The sequence below is a fragment of the Rattus norvegicus genome, chromosome 1 (assembly GCF_021556685.1).
Source record: "Rattus norvegicus strain SHRSP/BbbUtx chromosome 1, alternate assembly SHRSP_T2T, whole genome shotgun sequence".
Classification (NCBI taxonomy): domain Eukaryota; kingdom Metazoa; phylum Chordata; class Mammalia; order Rodentia; family Muridae; genus Rattus; species Rattus norvegicus.
Window position 1 is genome coordinate 95,473,599 of NC_141534.1, and position 25,890 is coordinate 95,499,488.

Below are 25,890 nucleotides of genomic sequence, written 5' to 3' on the forward strand. Positions count from 1 at the left end.
TAGTTCCTACAAGGAAGGCATAGGGAAAGGCGCTTCCGGCAGCCGCGCCGGTTTTTTTTTTTTTTTTGCTACCACATGATTTCCTGCTAGCAGTTGTAATTTGCGCATGCGCATTGGTCACACCTAAAAGAGACCAATACCGTGAGAAAGGTATAGTCTGCCTTACTACGCAGGCGCCAGGAGGCGGGCTAAGCTTTTCCCGGGCCGCACGAACCTTAAGCTTCCGATGCGCGTGCGCTGGAGTTGTACGGGAAAAGGAGACATAGTTCTCTGCACGCATGCGTAGCCATAAATCCCTATAGCCGCTTGAAGGCGTCCATTCTTTTCTTTGCGTTTAGTCGGGTGGGAGATGCTCTCTGAAGCCCTTCTTGTCTCCGACTTGGGTGCCTAAGATAGCATCCCGTATCCTCACTTCCTCGTTAAGTTCCAAACCCTTGTCCCCACTCGCATTCCGTGATGCTACAGTGCTCTCTGCTAGGAAGCTGGGAAGGCAAATGATACCAGCACCCGGAGGGACTACCGTGGTACAATGGAGTCTCAATCAGGCTCCGCGTAGGGACTGCTAACAAGTGTTCCACGTCTGCCACAGATTCCGTACACTTTTGAAGCGATGCAGAGACATGTGCCATGTGGGCAGGTGCCCTGAGCCCAGCTGTCACTTAGGTCACACGCATGTGTCACGAGTAAACAGTCCTCTGCTACTCATCCAGCTTTGTGCAGACCTGCGACCTCTGGCTTGACTCCAAATCTTCAAGTACTCAGCAGAGGTTCAACTGTAACCTGTGACTCCTCCCAAAATAGGAGAGTGTTGGGGAGAGGGAGCTAGGTCAGCCCAAGGTTGCATTTAAGAACTTTTGCATCTTATTTACATAGTGTCCTTCAGGGAGTAAAGGGGAGTCCCATCAGTCCCAAGGCGATCAAACTCTCAGAACCCAGGGGACGGGGGTGGAGCCCTCTGCGGAGCCCTCTGCACAGCCCTGCAGCTGGGGCAGGAAGCGAGAGTGGGGAGGGGGAAGGCCACAGCCCACAGAGTCAAGGCGGGCCCAGGACTTGTGGAGACAGAGGGTAATACCAAAGCTTGAGCCCTGAGGCCCTGTTGGCCCACTGGGCACTGGCCCAGCCCCGGCCTCCAGGGATGGCCCTTGTGGACCCTGACATCTTTAATAAGGACCCTCGAGAACACTATGATCTACTGCAGCGACTGGGTGGTGGAACGTATGGAGAAGTGTTCAAGGTGAGAAAGCCCTTCTGTCTCCTCCACCATCAAACCTGGGAGAGCTGGGTGAGGCCGACAAACAGGACTGTAAAGGAATGCCAGGCTTTGGCCTTGGTTCAGAGATGCTGGGGATGGCAAGCTATGGTGCCTGCCTGATGGCCAACTTCCCCTTTACAAGGCTCGCGACAAGGTGTCTAAGGACCTAGTGGCTTTGAAGATGGTGAAGATGGAGCCTGGTGAGAGCGGCCCCAGAAACTTCTTCCCCATCCCTGCCCTTATACTTCCTGGGCTATGGGGAACACTTCTGTAAGCCCCTGCTTGGAGCCACTTTTTCTCTCCGGCCCCTCCTCACAGATGATGACGTCTCTACCCTTCAGAAGGAGATTCTCATGCTGAAATCTTGCCGGCACGCCAACATCGTGGCTTACCATGGCAGTTACCTCTGGTGATGTCTTAACCCATCCCCCAACCCCAGCCCCAACCCCTTATTTCTGACCAGGCACCGGTAACTGGGTCCTCAGTACTAAACTACCATTTGTGACCCAGATACCCTAACTTGACCTCCAACCTGAGGACTTTCACTTTTATTTGGGGCATCCCAGTCTGATTCCCAATCTGAAATTCTGCCTTTCTTACTGAGTACCCAACAATTTAAGGGCTAATCTAGAACCTTCTTCGTTGTTGTTGTAATCAAATCTCCCATTGGCCTGCTCCCTGCCTCGTCCATTTTTACTCTGCTTCTTTAATATGCACCCTCCAATTCTTTGGCTCCCAAGGTAGTATCTCGGCTGCCCCAATTATGACATCCGTCCCTTTAACCCGGGACTCTTTGTCTTGTCTGCTTCTCCATGAGTCCTCTGCCCTGTCCCCTAAATTACTCTGGTATGGCAGTGGGGTGCCCTTGGATTGGAACCCAAAGACCTAGGTTTCAGTCAAATTGCTCTGAAACGCACACTTCCTGGTCTATCCTCAACCTCCTCTGCCATGGGAACAGGACACTCTCTGGTGGGCAGGGGGAGTGAGATAGCCCTGGGAGGTCTCATACCATGGTAATCCCTGCCTTCTTGACTCCCTATAGGCTTCAGAAGCTATGGATCTGCATGGAATTTTGTGGAGCCGGTTCCCTCCAGGACATCTACCAAGGTTAGAAAGACAAACGGACATAGGCCCCTTTCTACCACCAGTCTACCTCTCCCCTCTCTCTGTGCTTGTATCCTGGGAGCTGCCTTCCTGGCCCACATCTTACCCTGGGCCCATCCACTTGGAGGATGCTGGGGACCCTGTGATGACCCTACCCTCCAGCCCCTGTGGGTCTTGCCTGTCTTTTCCCAGGCAATAATCCCTTCCACTTCCATGTCTCTGTCTTTGCCTGGATGTCTAGGTTTTCTTGCCAAAAATTATTCCTGGGTTGTGGCATTTTTGTGTTTTCTTTCTTTCTTTCTTTCTTTCTTTCTTTCTTTCTTTCCTTCTTCCTTTCTTCCTTTCTTCCTTTCTTCCTTTCTTTCCTCTTTTTTGAGAAGGGCTTCTCACTATATAGTTCTGACTTGTCTCCAGCTTACAGAGTTCTGCCTACTTCTGCCACCCCTGGTGTTGAGATTCAAGGCATGTGATAGCATACCAGGCCTATGTCTGCATTCTCTAACTCAGATTAGTCGCTCAGATTTTTGGGCAGGCAATCAATGAATTTCTGGGTCTAGCCTGTTAGCCTGTGGTCCACCTTTCAGGGGAATATGAGTTACATAGGTCTCTCATCCCTCCTGAGTCTGTCTGTCTGTCTGTCTCTCTCTCTCTCTCTCTCTCTCACACACACACACACACACACACACAGACACACACACACACACACGCTTTTTTTTTTTGCTATAGTAGTGTGTTTTGAACTTAGAGTCTTATGTTTGCTAGTCAAGCACTCTGAACTATATCCCTGATACCTACCCCCATTTTTAAGTTAATTAATTTATTCTTTGGGGGTTTAATTTAAACTTAAATTAATTTATCTATTTTTAAAAACATTATAGGTATACAATGTATTATTAACACATCCCTTCAATTTCTCTAGACGCTCCCCAGCCCTCTTTTTACTTATTATTTTGTGACAGTCTCAACAAGCTACCCAGGCTGGCCTTGAACTTACGATCTCACTGCCTTAGCCTTTCAGTAGCTAGAACGACCAATCAACTGCAACCAGGCCCTACACCTCAGCCTTGTCTGAAGTTCTGGTACTCACATCTCTTATTCTGTCTAACTCCCCCTAGCCCAAAATTTCAAATGTCTGAAAAGGTCTCGCTATAGCTCGGTGGCAGAATGCTTGCCTGGTAGGATGGCTCGAGGTCCCAGCTTCCATCCGGGCAACACAAAACCTCCCCCAGAACGGGAAACTGAGGCCAATAGGCAGGAAGTGACTCACCCAACCATCGTGTAAGCCCCGTTGTCTGCCTGACACCTTCTGTCCCATCTTTCTCTTGTTCCTTCTTCACTAACCCTGCTCGTCTTCCAAAATATGTCTATCTCCCTGCATTTGCTCTCTGCTTATCTCCTCCTCTGCTCTGACGCTTGGTCAGTCAGTCAGTCTGTCTGTCAGTCTGTCTGTCTGTCTCTGTATCCCTACCATTGCTCATCTTCTCTGCCCTCACATTGCAGAGGCTCGTCTCCCATAGTCCTCTAGGGAGAAGCTACTGACCGACCATTACCTGCTGCCTTCTGGTCTTCCTCCTTTTCTCCTGCATAGTCGGACCCAGCTCACCCCCGCCTCCACTTCTTATGGTAGCCTTGCTGACCAGCATGTGTAAAATGTCATGCCCTTCCCACACATATTTCCTGTTGTTGTTTCTGGTTCTGTTTTTTCTTACAATTACTAGTGTATTAACACCTTACGTTATATGTTTTTTCCTTCCTTTTTTTTTTAAGATTTATTTATTTATTATTATTTAAGTACACTGTCCCTCTTTTCAGACACACCAGAAGAGGGCATCAGATCCCATTACAGATGGTTGTGAGCCACCATGTGGTTACTGGGAATTGAACTCGGGACCTCTGGAAGAGCAGTCAGTGCTCTTAACCGCTGAGCCATCTCTCCAGCCCTTTTCCTTATTTATTATTTCTTATTTGTTTTTGAACTAACAGGCAAGAGGTCCAGCATTGAAAAATTCCTCCAGCCTTTCCATCTTTCCATCTTATATATTATTTCTCTTGGAGTGTTCTCTCCATGAAAGCAGAGTTTTATCTGTGTGTGTGTGTGTGTGTGTGTGTGTGTGTGTGTGTGTGTGTGTGTGTGTGTTTGCAGGGGCATGTGCTAGTAATGAAACCTGGGGACTTTCATATGCTAGGTGAGGACTCTATTGTTGAGCTAAGCCCCCAGCCCCTCACTGGGGGATTCTAGGCAGGGGCTCTACCACTGAGTCACGCCCCCAGCCCCTCACTGGGGGATTCTAGGCAGGGGCTCTACCACTGAGCCACGCCCCCAGCCCCTCACTGGGGGATTCTAGGCAGGGGATCTAGATCTGAGCCACGCCCCCAGCCCCTCACTGGGGGATTCTAGGCAGGGGCTCTACCACTGAGCCACACCCCCAGCCTTTTGGACCGACTATCTTGCTTGTAGCTGTGTCTCCAGGACTTGGCACAGAATAGGATTGTTGTAATTATTTGCTGAATGATTCTCTTCCTCTACCCTACAGCTGCTTATTTATCTGTCTCTCTCTCTCTTCTCCCATGTGCAAATGCTCTTTGTTTGTTTGGGAAACAAGTCTTTCTATGTAACCCTGGCTGGCCCGTATATTGGTATATAGCTGAGGCTACCCTCAAACTCAGAGCAGCCCTCTTACCTCAGCTTTCCAAGTAATTGGTTTACAGGCAAGAGCAACCACATTTCAGATAGCTACTACCATCTCTCTCCCCTTTCTGGTTGTCCTATCTAAAGTCCCCTCCTCTTTGGACATCCTATTAGGTGTCATGGGTGGAGGGAGGCTGGGGACCTCAGAGAGCCAGGATTCCTGACTCTTCTCCCAACCCCTGGCCTGGCTGGGATGACTTTTGCAGTGACCGGCTCTCTGTCCGAGCTCCAGATCAGCTATGTGTGCCGGGAAGTGCTGCAGGTGAGGAGGGGCCAGGGGACTCCCAAAGCAAGCAGGGCTTTTGCAAGGCACCAGGAGTTCACCTGGGACCATTGCTCACATCTCTCCCCAGGGACTGGCCTACCTGCATTCACAGAAGAAGATACATCGAGACATCAAGGTAGACTGGGGACAAGGGTGCCACCGAGGGAGGGTCATAGTGGGGCCTAGAACTCAGTTTGAACTTTAGGGTGCAGTCACAGGGGTGGGAGTAGTGGAGCACAGGAAAGGGGGTTCTCTAATCCCTCCTCTGGTCCCCAGGGAGCCAACATCCTCATCAATGACTCCGGGGAGGTTAAACTGGGTGAGTGTGGCTCACAGGGTGCCCAGGGAGCTGATGGAGGTTGAGACGGGGATGGGGCAGACCCACATTATTTCTGTCTCTGCCTCCAGCTGACTTTGGGATCTCAGCCCAGATTGGGGCAACACTGGCCCGACGCCTGTCTTTCATTGGAACACCATACTGGTGAGGGGTGCTGGGTCAGCGGCTGGGCTGGGAGCAGGGGCATTTCCCATCTTGGTCCCCAGGAAGTTTTTGGTTCTGCCTTCTCCTACTAAAGACCGTTTCCTTCTCTATGACCCCTGGCCCTTTCTGCCTGTTTCAGTGGTTGTGGTTGTGGTGTGTGTGTGTGTGTGTGTGTGTGTGTGTGTGTGTGTGTGGTTTTGTTGTTGACAACACAGGTTCTCCCATAGCTCAGGCTGGTCTTGAACTCCCAATTCTCCTATCTCCAGTTCCCAGAGTTTTACAATTACAGGCATGCACCACCACCACACTCAGCTTGGGTTGGTTTGTACCTTGATCCCTATCTCTCCCCAACTCTTTTTATCTATTTCTGTGTTTTCTGAGCCTGCAGCTCTGAGCCTTTTACTTTGTCTTGGGGACTGAAGCTTGGTTCTAATACCATCACTGTGTCACTGAGCCACACTCCCAGCTTCTGTCTCATTTCCTCCCTCCCGTTTTTTGAGTCAACGCCTCAGTCCGTAGCTCAGGCTGGCTCCTGGCATTAACCTCCAGCGTGCTGGGATCCTGAGTGCCTCCATCCACACTTTCCCTTTCTAACTCCTTCTGTAACTTTGTCTTGGCATCCTCTCCCCTGGCTCTGTCTGTGCCTGCATTTCCCCCTCGCCCTACCCCTCTCCTGTCCCTGGGTCACTTCTTGCTCTCTGAGGGTCTCTGCCCACAGGATGGCTCCAGAGGTGGCAGCTGTGGCCCTGAAAGGTGGATACAATGAGCTGTGTGACATCTGGTCTCTTGGCATCACAGCCATCGAGCTGGCCGAGCTTCAGCCCCCTCTCTTTGATGTGCACCCCCTCAGGTAAAGGCCTAAACCCCCAAGTGCTGGCATGGCAGGTGTGGCCCTCCATGCCCAGCAAGACTCCTCACAAACAGCTTCTCCCAGAGGTTGCTTTCCCAGCTAGGCATGGCTTCCTTACCCCAGCGCTCAGGTAGCTATGGCAGGAGGTCGGCAACTGGCTGCTGGCCTGAGCTACATAGCAGAGTCAACACTAGAGTCACGGACATACCCACTCTTTATAAGGGATCTGGGGATTTGAACTCAGGTCCTCAGGCTTGCACAGCAAGTGCTCTTACCTACTGAGCCACTTCCCCTCTCCTCTTTCCATGGGGAACTCCTGAAACTGTGAGGTCTGTCCCCATGGATTTGAACCCCATGTTCTTCCCTACTCATCCAGGGTTCTCTTCCTCATGACCAAGAGCGGCTACCAGCCTCCGCGGCTAAAGGAAAAGGGCAAATGGTAAGGGAGAATGGGTATGTGGTGTGAGGAGGGCCACTCAGATCCCTTCATACCAGACCTGGCTTCTTCCTCCCAAGGTCCTCTTCCTTCCACAACTTTGTCAAAGTCACCCTCACTAAGAACTCCAAGAAACGCCCCAGTGCCACCAAGATGCTCAGTGTAAGCCATTCTCCTCCCTACCCTGTTCCTTCAGCCTGGGTTTACCAAGTCTTCCACAGCTAACGAGAGCTATAGAGAGAACCCTGGTGATCCCTTCAAAACCCCTAGTCCCTCAGAGTTCCCTAGGACTCTACCCACAGAACCTTCCAAACTGTACAGGGAGATCCAGGCCTGGGGCACAAACACGGTCTCAGCACTGAGGAGGTAGAGAAAGGAGGATCAGAAGTTCAAAGCCATCTTTAGTTACATTGAGAAATTGAAGCTAGCCTGAGCTACATGAGACCCAACAAAAATAAAACTCAAACCAAATTAATACCCAGTTAGTGTTTCCTAGTGCTTATTCTCTCTCTCTCTCTCTCTCTCTCTCTCTCTCTCTCTCTCTCTCTCTCTCTTTCTCTGTATATGTGTGTGTGTGTGTGTTGTTTGGTCTCATGCAGTCCAGGCTAGCCTCATACTTCTCATACTTGCTATGTAGCTAAGAATGACCTTAGACTTCTGAATTTCCATTTCCCAAGGGCTGGGATTAGAGGCATGAGCCACCATGTCTGGCTTTACCCCAGAGCTTTCTAAGTTTTCCTGAGTTGCTGGAATTTGCCAAGTCCCCAAGGCCTCTATGTGTTCCCGAGAGTCTTCACCAAGCCTGGTTGCTTCAAGGGCATCCTGGAATTCTTACCTCCCCTCTGGAACCCCAAATTCTTCTAATTCCTTAAGACTTCTCAGGCTCTCTGGGCCCAGGAGTCTCCCAGCGCCCCCTTCTCCCTCAGCTGGTACCTTCCCTGGAACATTCTCTCACCCGAGTCACCTAACCTGTGTCCCCCATTGTGCCAGCCCTCTGACCCTCTGTCCCCTCCCACAGCATCAGCTAGTGTCCCAGCCAGGACTGAACAGAGGCCTGATCTTGGATCTTCTTGACAAAATGAAGAATCCTGGGAAAGGGCTGCCCGTTGAGATTGAAGATGAGGAGCCTGAGGTGAGGGCCTTAGTGGAGAAGGACATGGGGACCTTTGGGTCTTAGTGCAGTTTCCTCTTCCTGCCAGGAAAGCTGCCTGGAAGCATATATCAGAAGGGAGATGGAGGGGTTGGGGATTTAGCTCAGTGGTAGAGCGCTTGCCTAGCATGCGCAAGGCCCTGAGTTCCGTCCCCAGCTCCGGAAAAAAAAAACAAAAAACAAAAAAACCAAACAAACAGAAGGGAGATGGCATGAGGACAGGAAGCTGGACAGGGTTTGAGGTGGGCTTGCAGCATGATGGAGGACTGTTAGAGGTCTGCAAGCACTAACATGGCTGCCCTTCTGCCCAGCCTCCCCCTGCCATCCCTCGGCGGATCAGATCTACCTACCGGGCCAGCTCGCTGGGGATTCCAGACGCAGATTGCTGTCGTGAGTAGAAAACCCTACAGTTTGGGGCCACCTAGCACACCGTCTGACCAGCATGGGCTCAAATTCCAAGAAATTGTAGCCATGTAGCTCTCAAACTGACTGTAGAGTCCCCTCTCCTCAGTCCCTTGACACCACCTTCCAGCTCTGACTTGAAAGAAACTTCCAGAATCGGTCCAAAGGCATGATGGTACATACCATTAATCCCAGCTCTCAGGATAACCATTGTGAGTTCAGGGTTGCCTGATACAGTGAGACCCTGTCTCAAAACAATAACAGGAAAAAAGAACCGAACCAAACCAAACAAACAAACAAACAAAAAAAATCCACAAAGAACAAACACCCATAAGGACAGTCTGGGGTTCTAGCTCAGATGGTAGAGTACCTGCCCCACATACACAAGGTCTAAGGTTGAAGTTCAGCTGTGATCCCAGCACTGGGGCAGTGGAGGCAGAAGGATCAGAACTTCATGGTCACATATGTGTGGCCGGTCTTAAAAATAAATAGGAGGGGGGTTGGGGATTTAGCTCAGTGGTAGAGCGCTTGCCTAGCAAGCGCAAGGCCCTGGGTTCAGTCCCCAGCTCCGAGAAAAAAAAAAAAAAGAGAGAGAGAAAAAAATAAAAAATAAATAAATAGGAGGGCCTCGTGGGATGGCTCAGTGGGGGAGGTGCTTGCTGCTAAGGCTAAAGACCCGAATCCCCATGTGGAAGAATAGAACCAGCGTCTGCAAGCTGTCCTCTGATGCACACACTCCTCCACACGCTCCTCGCTCTCACGAAACAAATAAATACATGTAACTTTTTTATACATTGAAAAGAAAGAAAGAAAAGAAGAAAAAGCCAGTAGTCGTGGTGCACACCTTCAATCCCAGCACTCCCGGAGGTAGAGGCAGGTGAATCTCTGAGCTTGAGGCCAGCCTGGTTCTATAGAGTGAATTCCAGGCCAGCCAGGGCTACACAGAGAAACCAGTCTTGAAAAACAAAAACAAAAACCAAAATAACAAAAAAAAAAAACAAAAAACCAAAATACCAAAAAAAAAAAATCAACCAATCAACCCCTCCCACCACCATCACCACCACCACCACCACAAAACCTGTCAGAACCCCTAATACCTACTTAATGCCCAAGAAACAAATGCCTCACAGCTACTTTGAGCACCCTACCTCTCTGCTGCCACCCCTTGACCCCCCAGACAAGACCCCTGTAAACAAAAGCCCCTCCCACAAGGGTCGGAGCCACCCACCCTTAAGGTCGAGGCTCTAGCCCCGCCCCTCTCTGTCTCCACACACTCTCCCTGCCCCATCCTTCACTGGATTGTCTCCGCCCACTTCCCAGGGCCCTACCCCTCACTGGATTGTCTCCCCTACCTTTCCCCTTTCCCAGGGCGGCACATGGAGTTCCAGAGGCCCAGATGTGTGGAATGCAGATCTCAGGCTGACACTGTGAGCTGAGTGGACTCCTGGGCTCTCCCCAGATGCATCCCTCCCCCGCCCGCCCCCCGCCCCCAGCCCCCCCCCCCCCCCCGTTCCTGCCCTGTGGTGCTGTGCTTACTCTTTCCCAATCCCACAGGTTCTCTTACAGCCCTCTGCAGACTTCAGGAGCACCAGTCCCAGGTCCAGGACCCCTCCCCCTCCTCCGGGCTGGAGGGGAGGGGGAGGGGTTATGTGGGAGCCACCTGAGGGTCATGCCTGTCATTCTCCAGGAGCCAACTCTCAGACTCTGATGACGACTATGATGATGTGGACATGTAAGACCCCCATGAATCCCTCACTGCGGCTCCTCAGCACCTGAGAACCCCTATCTTGTGTCTTCCCAACCTCTACCCCAGACCCCAACCTTTCCTACATTTCACCCCAATGCTTGAGCTCTGCTGACCCTCAGTGCAGCTTCCACCGTCCCTCCTCTTCTCCATCCCTGCTCCTCAGGCCCACTGGACCCTCTACCTTCCTTCACCTCTGACTCCTGTACTCCCCCATCCCAATTCCAACGCTCCCTTCTTTCCCAAACCCCCTCTTCCTCATTCAGATTGACCTTAAGGTTTCCTACTCATGACACAAGCACTTTACCACTGAGCCACGCCCACAGCCCCTTCACAGTAGAGTCTAGGCAGGGACTCTATCACTGAACTACATCTTCAGGTCTCTTTATGTTAAAAGAAAAAAAAAGTTTTGAGATTTATTCTGTGTGTGGTGTTTTGCCTGGGCCACATTCGTTCCTGGTGCACGTGATGGCCACTAGAGGGCGATAGACACCCCCACCCCCCCACCCCCCCATCCCAGAACTGGAGTTATGGCTGTTGTGAGCTGCTGTGTGGGTGCTGGGAACCCAGGTCCTCTGTAAGAAGAGCAAGTTTTCTGTCTATAAAAATAATTGTGTTTTGAAGTTGGAAGTGGTAGCATACACTTAGTCCCAGCACTTGGGGCAGAGGCAGGCAAATCTCTGAGTTCGAGGCCAGCCTGGTCCAAGAGTGAGTTCCAAAACAGCCAGCGCTACCCAGAGAAACCCTGTCTGAAAAAGACAGAAGGAAAAAAAAAACAAAACCAAAAAAACCTTGAGACAGAATCTCACTACATAGTCCCAGCTCTATATTTAGACCAGGCTGGCCCTACACATGGAGATCTACCTACCTCTGCCTCTCACATGCTGGGATTAAGGATATGGCTAGCTTTTAATTTGATACAAGATAGCACCAAGTTGTGCAGGCTGGAACTGAATTCACTCTGTAGCCCAGGCAATCCTCCTGCCTCAGCTTTCTAAGTAACTGGTATTACTTGCCCAGTCAGGTCTGGCTCCTTCTACTTTTTATCTAACCCCCTCAGGCCCAGGTCTGACCCCACTTGACCATCCCAGCTGTGGCGTCTTACCCACTTCCTAGGCTCAGACTCCTCTAGTTACCTACCTAGTTACCTCCCCCACTAAGTTTCAACCCAACCTTCTCCCCCAGGTCTTGGTCACCCAGCTTCAGTCTGTAGCCCACGTTGGTCTTGAACTCTCTCAATCCTCCTGCCTCTGCTTTCTAAGTAAGTGAGATTACAGACTGTGACTGGAGGCCTGATCTCAGACTAAAATTTTGACCCATGGCAATTTCCTACCAGTCAGGGTCTGAGTCCCTGGCCTCAAGCTGCACCCTAGCAGTCATCCCAAGTCCCCACATTCTCCTTGCCCTGGCTCAGAGATAGCCTCCAAGCCTGCCCTGTTTGTTCCCTATCTTATGTGCGGGGTACGAGGAGTAGAGTGTTGAGTGAAGCAGGACCCTGTGTCTTCTCGTGAACACCATGTAAAAGCCCAGAGCTGCTATTTATGTTTATAGCCATGGCCCTAAGTCCCCCTTACCCCACTGTCCCTTGGCCCTAGGCCATAAGCCTGAAACATCCCATCCTGTCCCTCCCACCCACAGTTGCTCACCCTGTCTTTGTGTTTCAGTCCTGCCCCTTCAGAGAACCTACCTCCTCCCCTGCCCCCCAAGGTAAGGCCCTGGGAATCCTAAGGCCAAGGCCTTTGATGCTGGGACGTTGTAAATGTTTAGAGTCTGAAGCCAGAGGTGTTTGTCTATTACAGAAAACTTAAGAATTTGGGGTTCAGGGGCTGGTGAGATGGCTCAGTGGTTAAGAGCACTGACTGCTCTTCCAGAGGCCCTGAGTTCAATTCCCAGCAACCACATGGGATCTGTAATGGGATCTGATGCCCTCTTCTGGTGTGTCTGAAGACACGGTGTACTCACACATAAAATAAATAAATCTTAAAAAAAAAAGAAAGAAAAGAATTTGGGGTTCCGGATGGATGTATAGCTACTCCATTGGATCTGGGTGTGGCTGCATTCTGGGAGTGGAGGCAGGAAGATCAAAAGCTCAAGACCGTTCTTAGCAATGTAGCAAGTTCAAGGCCAGCCTGGGCTACCCAGTGACAGCAAGACCCTGTCTCGAAATGAAAACTTGTTTGTTTAGAGCAAGGCTGGGTGTCTGGAGTGGTGGGTGGAGCGAGAGCTGGTTAAGTAGCCAGGCTAATGTCCAGCATTAACCCCTTGTTTTCTGGTGTGTGCTGATGTCCCTTCTCATGGGAATGTGGGTCTGGGAAATGGTGGAAACAAGGCAGGATGTCATGGGGAGGGCCATAGATACGGCTGATTCTTGGTCCTAGAGGAGGCAGGGTTTGGGGTGCAAAGTACACTGTCTTCTGGAACCTCTTGTCTACCTATTTCTCCTATATTCCTGTCTCTGTAGCCCAAAATTCGGTCTCCATCAGATGATGGTTCTGGAGGAGTTAGGGACGACGGGCAACTGAGCCCAGGGGTGCTGGTCCGGTGCGCCAGTGGGCCTCCTCCACGTATTCCCCGTCCTGGACCTCCCCCAGCCACCCGCAGCCCTCATCTCACAGCCCGTTCAGGTACCAGGACAGCCCCGGGGAGGAAGATAGGGAGGGGTGGAAGCCTCCTGGCCTGATCTTGTTTCAACTCCCACCAGATCCCTCGCTATGGAACCCAGCTGCCCCGGAGCCAGGCCAGCCCCCACTCCTACCCCCTAGGAAGGAAAAGATGAGGAGAAAGGTAAGAGTGAGCTACCGGTCTGGAGATGGGCTAGGGCAGCCCAGTGGAAGAGGGGAGGCATCTGATAGGTGACACTTAAGGAGTCCTTTGTCTGTGCCAGATGCTGATCTCGTGGGATGTGTGCGTGTCTGTGCGTGGGGGTGGGTAGGTGGTGTATGCACAGGCATGTGTGTAGAGGCATATATGGAGGCCAGAGGAGGACATCAGGTGCCCTGCTTTATCACGCTCAGTTCCTCTGAGACAGAACCAGTCTGTTTCTGGGGTTACAGAGAACCATAGTCATGCCCCGCTTTTTAACATGGGCGCTGGGAATCCAAACTCAGTTCCTCACAGCCAGCGCTTTCCTTCTGAGCCCCAGTCTTGTGTCTTCATAAAGTGCAAACCCTCATATGTGGAAATAGATACCACCTACTCTGTGGTAGCCACACACCCAAGGGGGCGCTGAGGCAGGGCAGTGGGGAGCTGCAGGGCTGGGAGTGTAGCTCAGCTCTTCCTGTTAGTTTCCCATCACTATGAGAAAAGGCCAACCAAAACCAGCCTGGGGAGGAAAGGGCTTGGCTTGCTTTTCCACCTCACAGGCCATGCAGAGGAGGGAGGGCAGGAGCCTGGAGGCAGGAACTGACGCAGAGGGGAAGGAGGGACAGTGCTGTCTGCCATACTCCTCATAGCTTGCTCAGCTTGCTTTCCTATACAACCCAGGATCCCTGCCCAAGAGTGGTACCACCCACAGTGGGCTGGGCCCTCGCCCACCCTCTCCCATTAATTGGTAATAATAGTGATAGTAATAATAGTGGTAGTAATAATGTCCCACTATCTCGTAGAAGCATTTTCTTATGGTACCTTCTTTCCAAATGACTCAGTTTGTGTCAAGTTGACAAAAAACTGGTCATCAGCAGAAGACTTACCTAGAATTCTGCTGTGAAAGGTTGGGGCAGTGTCTTGCAGGGGTGAGCTTGTCTAGTTCAACAGTGAGGGGCTGGGGAGTGTGGCTCAGGGGAAGACAGTTTAGTCTTGCTTTCTGTATCCATTACCGCAAAGGTGGGAATAAGAGGAGGTTCTAGGCCAAGTGGGGTTCGTAGTGAGACTCTGTAGAGGGGTATCCTAGAGGTGGCTGTTTTCTGTTCACAGATGGAGAACGAGAAGCGCCGAGAGGTAAGTAGTTTACTCAGGGTTATATATGAGACTTCCCCTTTATCCATGATGCATCCATTTCAGGACCCAATGGGTGCCTCAAACTGGCTAGTACCCAATCCTATATTTTCCACTGATATACATATTTATGGGGGGGTTCATTGATAGGCAAAATTAGAGATTTATTGAAGGATCAGCGTGCAGTGGTGTACACCTATAATACCCAGCACTTTGGAAGTGGAAGCAAGAAGGTCAGGAGTTGAGAGCCAGCCTAGGCTACATAGAGAATCTAAGCCCAGCCTGGGCTACATTTATAATCTAAGGCCAGCATGGGCTATATAGGGAACCTAAGAACAATTTGGGCTACATAGAGAATCTGAGGCTAGCCTGGGCTACATAGAGAACCTAAGGCCAGCCTGGGTTACACAGGGAACCTAGGCCAGTCTGGGCTGCATAGAGAATCTAAGGCCTGGGTTACAGAGAAAATCTAAGGTCGACCTGGGCTTCAGTGAGACCTTGTCTAAAAAACAAAACAACTAAAACAAAATGAATGTTTATTTTTTTTTTAAATATCTCATGTAATGTGTTTTGGACCACATGTAACCATGGTAAATGAGACAGTGAGAGGCAGAACCACAGATAGACGGGTAGAGTGGGGGCAAGTGGGGGGTTATACGCCTCGGAGGCGCGGACGGAGTCTGAACCCTGCACCTTCCTGTCCTCTGCTCGATGCTGCCCACTGGCCATGGCCGTCCAGGAATACACCCTTCTTGTGAAATTGTTCAACGGCTGTCCCCTCCAGATCCACAGTACGGCTGCCTGGACACATCCCTCGACGAAAGGTGGGCATTCAGGAGGCCCAGGAGAGCCTGGGGTGAGGAGCCAGGTGGGCATGACAGGGACCCTAATGGAAGAATATTTTCTTGTTTAATTTTATGTATGAATGGTTTTACCTGCATGTATGCCTGTCCATCAGTCACACGCATGCAGCATTGACAGAGGCCAGAAGAGGGCGCTATTTCTTCAGTAACTGGAGTTAACTGGTTGCTAGCTGCCACATGGGTGCTGGGAACTGAACCAGGTTCTCTCCAAGAGCAACAAGTCCTCTTAACCACTGAGCCACTTCTCCAGCCCCAGGAAGCTCCCTTTTACTCCTTAAGATTTACATTTTTAATTTTTAGATAATGTCTTTTTAAAATACAATATTGTTATTACTTCCTTGAGAATATAACAATATCCTTTGATTATATCCTCGCCTTCCACTCCTCCCAGATCCAGCCCCACCTCTCTATCCATCCATCCTGAATTTGTGCCATTCCTTTTTTTTATGACTGTGGGGGCCATCCACTAGCACATGGTTAGCTCTTAAAGAAAACTGACTTATTCACCCCGGGAAGCCATCAACAAGTGTGTGCTGTGTTTTGGTTTGTGCATACAAACACAGGCATCTGCAGAGTACAGAAGAGCCTGTAGGGCTCACAGTCTCAGGCAATTGTGAGCCTCCAGGCCTGCGGGCTGGGAACCAGGCGCTCTTGCCGAGGGAGGATCTTGATGGAGCGGTGTTGGCCTAGCCCAGTCCAGAGCAGAAGTTGTGGTTAGATTTGGGATCCAAGAGGGGAAGGGAAAAGGTGAATTGAAAGCAGGTACTAGAAAAGTCAGAGTCTAGAGGCCAGCGGTGTCTGAATAAGATCGTCTAATAAGATCGTCTACAGTTAGGGGAGCGTGATGGAGCACAAATGGAAGATGAATGTCACCTGCATGTTGATGGTAGAAATTAGGATCAGTTTGGGGTGGGGGATGGGTCTGACTACAGCAGACAAGGACAGAGTCAGGAGATCACAGATGGAGGATAAGATTGAGGGGTCAGTACTAAATAACATTAAGAGTGTTGGAATACGGGCTGGAGAGATGGCTCAGTGGTTAAGAGCACCGACTGCTCTTCCTGAGGTCATGAGTTCAAATACCAGCAACCATATGGTGGCTCACAACCATCTGTAATGGGATCTGATGCCCTCTTCTGGTGTGTCTGAAGTCAGCTACAGTGTACTCATATACAATAAATAAAATCTAAAAAAAAAAAGAGTGTTGGAATAGATAGAGGTGTGCACCTTTAATGCCAGCACCACTGGGGCAAAAGGATTACCACATGTTTGAGGCCAGCCAGAGCTGTATAGCAAGAGGCTTCTCCTCCTCTTCCTCTTCCTCCTCTTTTTTCTTTTCTGTGTTTTGGTTTTTCAAGAAAAGATTTCTGTGTTGGAACTCCACTGTAGACCAGGCTGGCCTCCAACTCACTGAGCTCCACCTGCCTCTGCCTCCTGAGTGCTGGGCTTAAAGGCGTGCGCTAGCACTGCCTGGCTAACAAGGGCCTCCTCCTCCTTTTCCTCCTCCTTCTTTTAAATATTTATTTATTTATATATGTGAGTATACTGTAGCTGTCTTCCGACACACCAGAAGAGGACATCAGATCTCATTACAGATGGTTGTGAGCCACCATGTGGTTTCTGGGATTTGAACTCAGGACCTCTGGAAGAGCAGTCAGTGCTCTTAACCTGTGAGCCATCTCTCCAGTCCCCAATAAGAGCCTTCTTAAGCAAGCAAACAAAAAGCATAGTCACCCACACTGGTACCCCTTGCTCTTAGGAGGCAGAAGCAGGAGGATCAGAAATTCAAAGTTAACTCTGGTTTCATAGCAAGGGCCAGTGGGATACATGTGACCAGATCTCATAAAACAAGAGACAGGCTGGGGAGAGAGAAGGCTCCGTGCCTAAGAGCACTGGCTGTTGTTCCAGAGGACCCATGTTCAGTTCCCAGCACCCACACCGGGGCTCACAGGCTTCTCTAACTCCAGTTCCTGGGGATCCCACACCCCCTTCTGGCCTCTGAGGGCATTGCATGTACATGGTGCACAGGTTCACATGTAGACACTCATACATATAAAATAAAAACAAATGTTTTTTTTAAAAATGAGAGACACCAGAGCTGATCAGTCTCACTGATCCATGGTTGGGGATCCAGTATTAAAGATTAGTGGCTGGAGACCAGAAATGGAGAAGAAGGGGCGGGGCTTAGAAGGCTGCTGCCGGAAGTAAGTTGGACAGTGGGGGGAGGGTGAGGACAAAGAACTTCCAGGCATTGGCAAATCGCAGAAGAGAGGGGCTGGGTAAGGGGAAAGGGCTCATGGAGACTGGATTAAGGGACTAAGTGGGGTTTAAGCTCAGATTTGAGGGGGTAGAAACTGCGGATGTCAGCCTACAAGATGAATTAATAGGAAAGGGTGGGTTTGAGGTAGAGGGCCAGGTTTGGACAAAGGTCTGGGAGGTCCGTCCCCCATAATGAGAGATCCCAGCAACCTCCTTATCTGGCCCACTCAGACCAGCATCTGCTCCTGGGTGCAGAGGAAGGCATTTTCATACTGAACCGGAATGATCAGGAGGCCACGCTGGAAATGGTGAGGGAAGGGGTCAGTGCTGGGAGTGGGGGTCGGGTGGCATAGGGTCATGGGAATCACGGAAGTCACCCCATTCTCTGCAGATCTTTCCTGGCCGCACAACCTGGCTGTACTGCATCAACAACCTCCTCATGTCTCTCTCAGGTCTCTCTCGCGTCTCCCTCAGCCTGTGGGATGGGGGAGGGGCAGGGGTTCAGGGAGGGTGGGTATGTATGGATGAGCACAGACCGAGTCTTCACCTCCACTGGGCCTGAGGTTCAAATCCCACTACTGTCCTACTGGTTTAACTTAAGGCCAGGGGCTTCTTCTCTCCCTGAGCCTCAGTTTTCCTATCTGTAAAATGGAAGCTCTGATATCTTCACTTCTCAAGTTGATTGTGAGTTAATTTTTTTTTTTTTTACAATCAATTCATCTTTAAATAACTTTGACATCTCTGGGTGTAAGGGCCAGGTGGGTCTGACAATCAGAATTTAGTCTCTATTAAGATAGACAGAAGAAGGGGCTGGAGAGATGGCTCAGAGGTTAAGAACACTGACTGCTCTTCCAGAGGTCCTGAGTTCAATTCCCAGCAACCACATGGTGGCTCACAACCATCTGTAATGGGATCTGATGCCTTCTTCTGGTGTGTCTGAGGACAGCTACAGGGTACTCACATACATAAAATAAATAAATTTTAAAAAAAAGATAGACAGAAGAAGTTACAGGGTTTGTTATTGTTTGGTAAGTAACAGGGCCATTGTCTGTAGGGCAAATGTGTTACCATTGAGCTATGTCTCCAGCAGCACCTCACCCACCCACACAAGACGGTTTCTTTGTGTAGCCCAGGCTGGCCTGGAACTCACTTTGTAGACCAGGCTGGCCTGACCTCACAGAGAACCGCCCAGCATAATCATCTATATATATATATATATATATATATATATATTTTTTTTTTTTGAGACTGTATATCCCAGGCTAGTCTTGAACTTAGAGTGACTCTCTTGCTTTAGCCTCCCAAGTTCTGAGATTATGAGCAGGTGCCACCAACCTGGCACGGGTGGGTTTTCTGTTAAACTTTGAACTGTGTGCCAGGTGTAGAGTCAGGAGGATGGGTGTTCAAGACCAGTCTCAGCTCCGTGGGGAGTGCAGCAGTGGGATGCAGGCAGACAGCCTTGTCTGCTTTCTGTTTTGCTGAGCAGATCAGTGACTGGACCCCGAGCCTGGAAACTGTGTGACTGGAAAGTGGGGTTATGCAAATCCATGTTGGGAGGTTCCAGTGGGCTGGTGGGGGTCCTCTAACTGCTTGCTACTCCCCCTCTCCTACACACACTGCAGGGAAGACACCCCACCTGTATTCTCATAGTATCCTGGGCCTTCTGGAAAGAAAAGAGGTCAGAACAGGAAGCCCCATCGCTCACATCAGCCCTCACCGGTTCCTGGCAAGGTAGGAGCCCCAAAGGGTGCCACTGGCTTCCTTGCCCCCACTGCTCCCCACCCCCCTGCAGCCACTCACTCCTCCTCCTCCTTCAGAAAGAACATGGTCTCCAGTAAGATCCAGGACACCAAAGGCTGCCGGGCTTGTTGTGTGGGTGAGAGCCAGCCTCCGGGTGCGGACTGATCGGGAGGGCTATCCCTGAGTGTCAATAAAGGACAGTATCAGTAAGGTCGAGGAAAGATAGAGGGTGACTCTGGGACAGGGACCCTGATCATTCTTGTCCACTTCCACAGCCGAGGGTGCCAGCTCTGGGGGCCCATTCCTGTGTGGAGCATTGGAGACCTCTGTGGTTCTGCTCCAGTGGTACCAGCCAATGAACAAATTCTTGCTTGTCCGGGTAAGTTTGTAGAGTGAGGGTGATGTAGCTTGGGTCTTCCACCATTTGTGCTTATATAAAGAACTGGATGAACCCCTCCCAGTCCATGCCGTTGCTCCCTCCCCGTCCTGAGGCATTTTGAAATTTTCCTGAGAGTCTGAAGAGATGGCTCAGCAGTTAAGAGAGCACTGGCTGCTCTTCCAAAGGACCCAGGATCAATTCCCAGCACCCACATGGCAGCTCTCAACCGTCTGTAATTCCAACTGCAGGGACTCAACAATTTCATAGAGACGTGCATGCAAGCACATAAAAATAAAAATGAGTAAATCGTTAAAAAAAAAAAGGAAAACAACTTCCTGGTATTTAAGCCCCGCCCCTCACATCTGAGCTTATTTCTCAGTCTCCAAGGGTCTGTCCCTTTGAGTCTAAAGTGGTTTTGCTGCCCTGGTGTGTGTAGGGGTGGGGTTCCAGCATGCTGTCGGTAGTCTGACACGCCTCCAGACAAAGCCACCGTTACTCTAAAAGCACGATTTGTTTCTTTCTAATGAAGCCCGAAATTCTCCAAGGGGACTCCCCACCTACCCCACTCCCATCCCCCCACCCCCACCCCCGGTCTCAGAGCTTCCCTGAGTCGCCCTTCCCCTTGCGGGCCCACAGCAGGTGTTGTTCCCGCTGCCCACGCCACTGCCGGTGTTCGCGCTGCTGACAACGCCCGGCTCCGAGCTGCCGGCTGTGTGCATCGGCGTGAGCCCAGGGCAAGCGGCAAAGTCGGTACTCTTCCACACCGTGCGCTTCGGTGCCTTGTCCTGCTGGCTGGACGACTCCAGCACCGGTGTGTGGGCTGTGTCGCTGAGAGGCGGGGCAGCAGGGGAGGGAGGGACAGTCAGGGAGGGAGGGGCCTTAGGAGAGGGAGGGGCTGCAGAAGGTGGGCTGTAGGGAAGAGGCAGTCCTGGAGGGGAAGTGCTGCAGGATAGAGGAACAAGGGGATAAGTTGCAGACCAAAGCGGGGCCGCAGGGAGGGGGTTCCGGCTGCAGGGAAGGGGCAGGGCTGCAGGAGTGGGCGGGGCTTCAGGAAAGGGGCGTGGCTTCAGAAAAGGAAACGCTCGTGAGAAGGGGCTGCAAGACAAGGTGGGGCTACAGGTTAAGGCACCAGGGAAGGGGAAGGGCAGAGTGGCTGGGCAGGATGTGTGGTCTTCCTTGACCGGTCATAACTGGGTGGAGCGTATGTGCCAGGCAGGGGACCTGAGGGGTGCTAAGTGAACAGAGCCAGACAGTTAGTTCTTAAGCCCCTGCTTCTCTCACAGAGCACAAGGGACCAGTGCAGGTGATCCAAGTAAAGGAAGACATGGTGATGGTGTTGATGGATGGTAAGAGCCTTCCTCTCTTCCCTTCCTGGTCCTCAACCCAGGTCTTTGTGCACAAAACCTTCCTTCCACTTCCTTCCAGGCTCTCTGAAGCTAGTGACCCCGGAGGGGGCACCAGCTCCCGGGCTTCGCACCCCTGAGATCCCCATGACAGAAGCGGTCGAGGCTGTGGGTATGTGTTGGATGGGAGGGCCCAGGGTCAAGGGTGGGCGCTCTGTGACCTCAGTCAGGGTCACAGGCAACTGCTTCCTCTTTAGCAATGGTTGGAGATCGACTCCAGGCCTTCTGGAAGCACGGAGTTCAGGTGTGGGCTCCAGACTCGGAACAGGTAGGCTCTCAGTTCACACCACTCCCTTGTCCTCAACCTCAACCTTCTCATCCTTTGAATGGGCTTGGAGAAGCCCTGGGTCAGAACAGAGACTCCTGTTGGGATGTCTCAAGGCACACATTGTCACCTAAGTGGAAACTGGCTCACCTCACAGAGCCCTCTACGGGCTTCCCTGGTTCCTGACTTACTCTTTACAGTACAGTTGCCTATCAGATAGGGCGCCGTTTAAGCCACATGCTCAAAGTCACCCAGCTTCTGGAGTTAGACTTACCCCGAGGAAGTCATGTTTGTAGGGAGAGGGGAGGTCCTACTTCTCAGTATGGACACAAACACACTTTCTCCACAGCCGCTGCAGGAGCTGAGAGATCCCACCCTCACCTTCCGTCTGCTCTGCTCCCCGAGGTATGGCGGTGGAGGGATGAATGGGGAATAGAGAGGCTGGCGGTGCGGAGTGAGGTTTCCGTGGCCTAGAAAACCCTTCCATGTTCTCTCACTGGGTTCCCTCCCAAGGCTCCGGCTCCACGGTGACTCTCGGGAGCCTTGGCTGCCCTCAGAAGAAGCCCCTGCACTCTGCTTCCCTGCACGCCTTTAGTTTACCATTCAGGTGGGGTGTGAACTCCCCAAGGCTCCCCACTGCTGTTGCTATGAGATAGCCTATGTAGCCCTGGTTGGTCTCCAATCCCCTCTTCTCTTTTTCCACATTGGGGTTTGGGGGGCATGTGGCACGGAGGGCACCTGGAGATCAGAGGACACCTTTAGGAGGGGACGCTCTCTTTCTACCATGTGGGTCACAGAGATTGAACTTAGGTCATTATATTTGGTGACAATCACCTTTGCCTGTTGAGCCACCTTGCCAGCCCTCTTTTTTTTTTTCTTTTCTGAGACAGGGTTTTATAGCTCAGGCTAACCTCAGATTCCCTATGTAGCTGAGGATGACCCTGGCCTCCAGATCTGCCTGCTTCAGCCTCCCAGTTGTTGGGATTGTAGGCATATGTCACCAAGTCATTGTCAGAGCCCGCATTGGGATGGGGCAGTTTCTGTTAACTACTCTGAGAATGAACGAGTGAATGACTTGACCTTCGTCTTCTTCAGGCCTGTAGTGGTGGAAACACGGCCCACGGATGACCCTACCGCCCCCAGCAACCTCTACATCCAGGAATGAACCATTGAGAGGGCATTGAGAAACGGACACCTGCAGACCCTAAGGGACACACTAGTGGTCACAACATGTCCTTATCTCCCAATAAACTTGACTTTAGTCTTGTCATCTTGAAATTCTTGGGGGAGAGATTTCTGGATGCCTAGCCCCCCTCCCACCCGCCCCCCCCAGATTTAAATGACCCCACACAATGAGGCTGGGGGTGTAGCAGAGGCTTTATTGGTCTAGTTCAGGATCACCTGTCCCCAGCTGCCTGGGGAGGAGCTTGCAGTGGGAGAAGGCACTTGAGGTGGGGGAGGGCCAGCTGCAGACCTCAGCCAAGCTGGTCCTCATACTGCTTTCGGAAACAGTCTCCAGCAGGGAAGAAGTCCCAGCACCTCTCCTGGTACATCTTCCAGACATATGACTCCTAGGGTTGAGAGGATAAGGGGCTCTTGGTCACATCTTCACATGCCTCAAAGGATTCTCTGCTGCCTGCTGATCGTCCTCTCTGAAGACTAGTGTCCTCTCTGAAGACTAGTTTGCTGGGTACATGAGGGTAACTAGAGAACAGCCTGCCGGAATAGCTTGAGCCATGTCCCCTACTGGTCCCTCATTAGTACCTCTTACCTGACCGGTGTGCTCTGTCTCATCCTTATTTATCAAATACATCAGGAAAAACCTGAGGGACAGAGAACCACAGGAGGAAGGTGAGACCCACACTTGATATTGAGGTTGAGTTTTATTTTCTGGTGTTAAAGATGAAACCCAGAGCTCAGTACATGCTAGGTAGAAATTCTACCACTGAGCCACGCCCCCAGCCCCTCATTGGGGGATTGTAGGGAGGGGCTCTACCACTGAGCCACGCCCCCAGCCCCTCACTGGGGGATTCTAGGCAGGGGATCTAGATCTGAGCCACGCCCCCAGTCCCTCACTGGGGGATTCTAGGCAGGGGCTCTACCACTGAGCCACGCCCCTAGCCCACCACTGGGGGATTCTAGGCAGGGGCTCTACCACTGAGCCACACCCCCAGCCCCTCACTGGGGGGTTCTAGGCAGGGGCTCTACCACCGAGCTGTGCAGTTCATTTCTTCTGAAATGAACAATGCCCCCAGCTTCTCACTGGGGGGTTCATTTATCACTGAGCCACAGTGATAACTTCCTGACTCTAAAATCCCACCCACAGGGATACCCACATCCCTTTCTGTAACTGGCCCAGGCTCAGTAGCCCTGGCTAGCCGCAGGCTTACTCCCACCCTCTGACCACCCATCACTTCCCGTACTCACATGTAATTGGCTAGGTTGTGCTCTTCCAGAGTGTGGGTCTCAAACCCATGTGGGGTCGTGTCGAAGTAGTCACTGCCTATCCCACAGATGAAGCACTTGGTCTGAGGACAGTGAATGATGTCGTCAGAGTCAAGGCTCCATGACACCCAGTACCTCTGGGTCTCGCCTTGCTCCCATGCGGTTCCTAACCTCACCACACTTTCCAAGCAGAACAGAAGCAGCTGTCTATTGAGTACTTGCCTTAATCTTCCGGGCTCTGAAGTTAGTACCAGTAATATCCCCAGTTAGTTTGTCCCTATGTATCCCATAATTCCTTAGATCCACTCTTGGACGTGACGCACCTCCATGTCTTCCTTCACTTGCTCTTGTTGGTCTCGGAGCTCCCCGAAAGCATCAATAATCAGACCTGGGGTGGCAAGACATAGGTCAAAACCCAGGTACGCTGAGTACCTCTGGGCCTTGCTTTCCTTACGTGGGTTTCTTACTTTTAGGGCACTTCCCAAGCAGAATAGAAGCAGGTATTCGTTGAGTACTTAGTATCCACAGACAGAGTACTTAGTATCCACAGACAGAGTACTTAGTATCCACAGAGTACTTAGTATCTACAGACAGAGTACTTAGTATCCACAGACACTTCAAAGCAAGTACAGCTTAATCTTTCTGGCAGTCTCTGAGGTTAGTACCAGTAACACCCTAATTATTTTTTCCCTATGTAGCTTTGGCTGGTCTGGAACAGAGACCAGGTTAGCCTTAAGCTTCTGGAAGGCCCTTGGCCTCAGCTTCCCAAGTGCATGTGTCACTGTGCCCATTTTTTTTGGTTGTTGTTGTTTGTTTGTTTGTTTGTTTGTTTTTATGTTTCAAGACAGGGTTTCTTTGTGTAGCCCTGGCCATCCTAGAACTCACTCTTGCACACCAGGCTGGCCTCAAACTCAGAGAACCACCAGTCTCTGCCTCCTCTGCCTCCTCTGCCTCCTCCGCCTCCGCCTCCGCCTCCGCCTCCGCCTCCTGAGTGCTGGGATTAAAGGTGTGCGCCTCCACTGCCCAGCCTTGTGCCTTGCTTCGACACCTCCATTTTTCAGATGGAAAACTGATGCCCAGAGAGACCAATGCCCAAGGTCTCACAGTAAGGAGAGGCTAAGCCAGGGAGCTAGGCAGACTCTGGGCACTATGCACCCCTCCCACCACACACCCAGCCAGCACTGACCCTGGATGATAGCCAGTAGGATGACAATGACGAAGAAGAAAAAGGTGATGTCGAAGACGACCCGGTACAGTTCATATTCATCACCAGCCGGGTCCTCGATCTCGTCCCCGATGCCACCACCGGCCCGGACGCCCACATACATGTGGAACAGGTAGCACTGGGGAGGAGAGGTGGGTCACTCAGTCAACAGCCACAGCACCTACCAGAAGCCTGGACTAGGCGGGCCTGGAGACAAAGCGGTGATGGAGAGCCCTGGGCCCTGCCTCTCACAGCTGGGGGAGTGTCACGGCTGTCACAGGAAGGCACGGGCTGGTGACAGTTCAGATCATCAACTGGACAGGATCGGGACTCCACTAGGAGACACACTCCTGGGCACATTCATGAGGAAGTTTCTAGATCGGGTTATTGAGATGGGAAGACTGGGCCTGAGTGTGGCCCCAGTGTGGGTTTGGGGCCCCAGAATGAATAAAAAAGGAAAAGTAACTGTAAGGTTTTCCACCTGTGCCCCAGTTCCCAAAATAATAACAATTCTGAGACTTAGCTGTGAACGAATGCCTAGGCCATAAGCTCGTGCCTGCTCCCTGTCTAGCTCATAGCTTATTTAACCCGTTTACTCTATTCTGAGTACCACATGGCTGGTTCCCTCTCCTTGGTTTCAGGCGTCTGTCTCCTCAGAGTTCCAGGAGAATCTCCTCCTGCACCTGATGCTATCCCAGAGATCCTCTCCCCCTGCTGGAACTCCCACCTCCTACTTCCTGCCTCAGCTAGTAGGTCATCGGCTCTTTATTGACAGATGGTGTTCCCACACAGTACGGAAGAGATTCTCTCTACAAAGGCACCCCTCTCACTCTGCTTCCTGATCAGGGATTCCAAGTGACCGCCGTCTCATGCTCTTGCCACCACGATGGACTATATTCTAGATTAGGGTCAGAACAATCCCTGTCTTCTTGTTGCCTCTGTTGGGCACACTGGGCAGAACTAACACAAGGGTCAGAGCTGGAGGTGGCCCCAGTTGCACCAGGTAGTCTGGTATGCACGAGGCCC

At 51.4% G+C, this 25,890-nt stretch overlaps 2 protein-coding genes across 13 annotated transcripts in view; one reads left to right on the forward strand and one right to left on the reverse strand.

The window, feature by feature from the left end:
• The first annotated feature begins 225 nt into the window (after positions 1–225).
• Map4k1 (mitogen activated protein kinase kinase kinase kinase 1) lies at positions 226–22,493 on the forward strand. Of its 10 annotated transcripts, none has more exons than XM_087653396.1 (32): positions 226–1,234; positions 1,395–1,452; positions 1,571–1,661; positions 2,295–2,359; positions 5,252–5,307; positions 5,399–5,446; positions 5,587–5,629; positions 5,719–5,791; positions 6,510–6,641; positions 7,018–7,080; positions 7,158–7,239; positions 8,096–8,209; positions 8,539–8,617; positions 9,998–10,056; positions 10,184–10,227; positions 10,317–10,361; positions 12,038–12,080; positions 12,835–12,997; positions 13,075–13,157; positions 14,286–14,309; positions 15,046–15,130; positions 17,660–17,736; positions 17,820–17,880; positions 19,051–19,159; positions 19,246–19,304; positions 19,444–19,547; positions 20,187–20,358; positions 20,831–20,893; positions 20,973–21,062; positions 21,148–21,218; positions 21,565–21,620; positions 22,311–22,493. In XM_087653396.1, the coding sequence occupies exons 1-32, from the start codon at positions 1,136–1,138 to the stop codon at positions 22,378–22,380; spliced, it is 2,481 nt and encodes an 826-aa protein (XP_087509522.1). In that variant the 5' UTR covers positions 226–1,135; the 3' UTR covers positions 22,381–22,493.
• An 81-nt stretch (positions 22,494–22,574) lies between these two features.
• The window catches only part of Ryr1 (ryanodine receptor 1), a 132,380-nt gene continuing 129,064 nt past the window's right edge, over positions 22,575–25,890 (reverse strand). For all 3 annotated transcript variants that reach the window (XM_087570298.1, XM_087570240.1, NM_001419537.1), the window contains 5 exon segments: positions 24,847–25,003; positions 23,984–24,048; positions 23,643–23,743; positions 22,987–23,038; positions 22,575–22,786 (listed from right to left, as the gene is read on the reverse strand). In XM_087570298.1, coding sequence (XP_087426424.1) covers positions 22,691–22,786; positions 22,987–23,038; positions 23,643–23,743; positions 23,984–24,048; positions 24,847–25,003 — 471 coding nt within the window. In that variant the 3' untranslated portion in view covers positions 22,575–22,690.

Coding starts and splice junctions, on each gene's coding strand:
- Map4k1 (XM_087653396.1), top strand. CDS start 1,136: ATGGCCCTTGTGGACCCTGACATCTTTAATAAGGACCCTCGAGAACAC. Junction 8,618..9,997: donor TCCAGACGCAGATTGCTGTC/GTGAGTAGAAAA, acceptor CCCCTTTCCCAG/GGCGGCACATGGAGTTCCAG. Junction 19,548..20,186: donor ACAAATTCTTGCTTGTCCGG/GTAAGTTTGTAG, acceptor GGCCCACAGCAG/GTGTTGTTCCCGCTGCCCAC.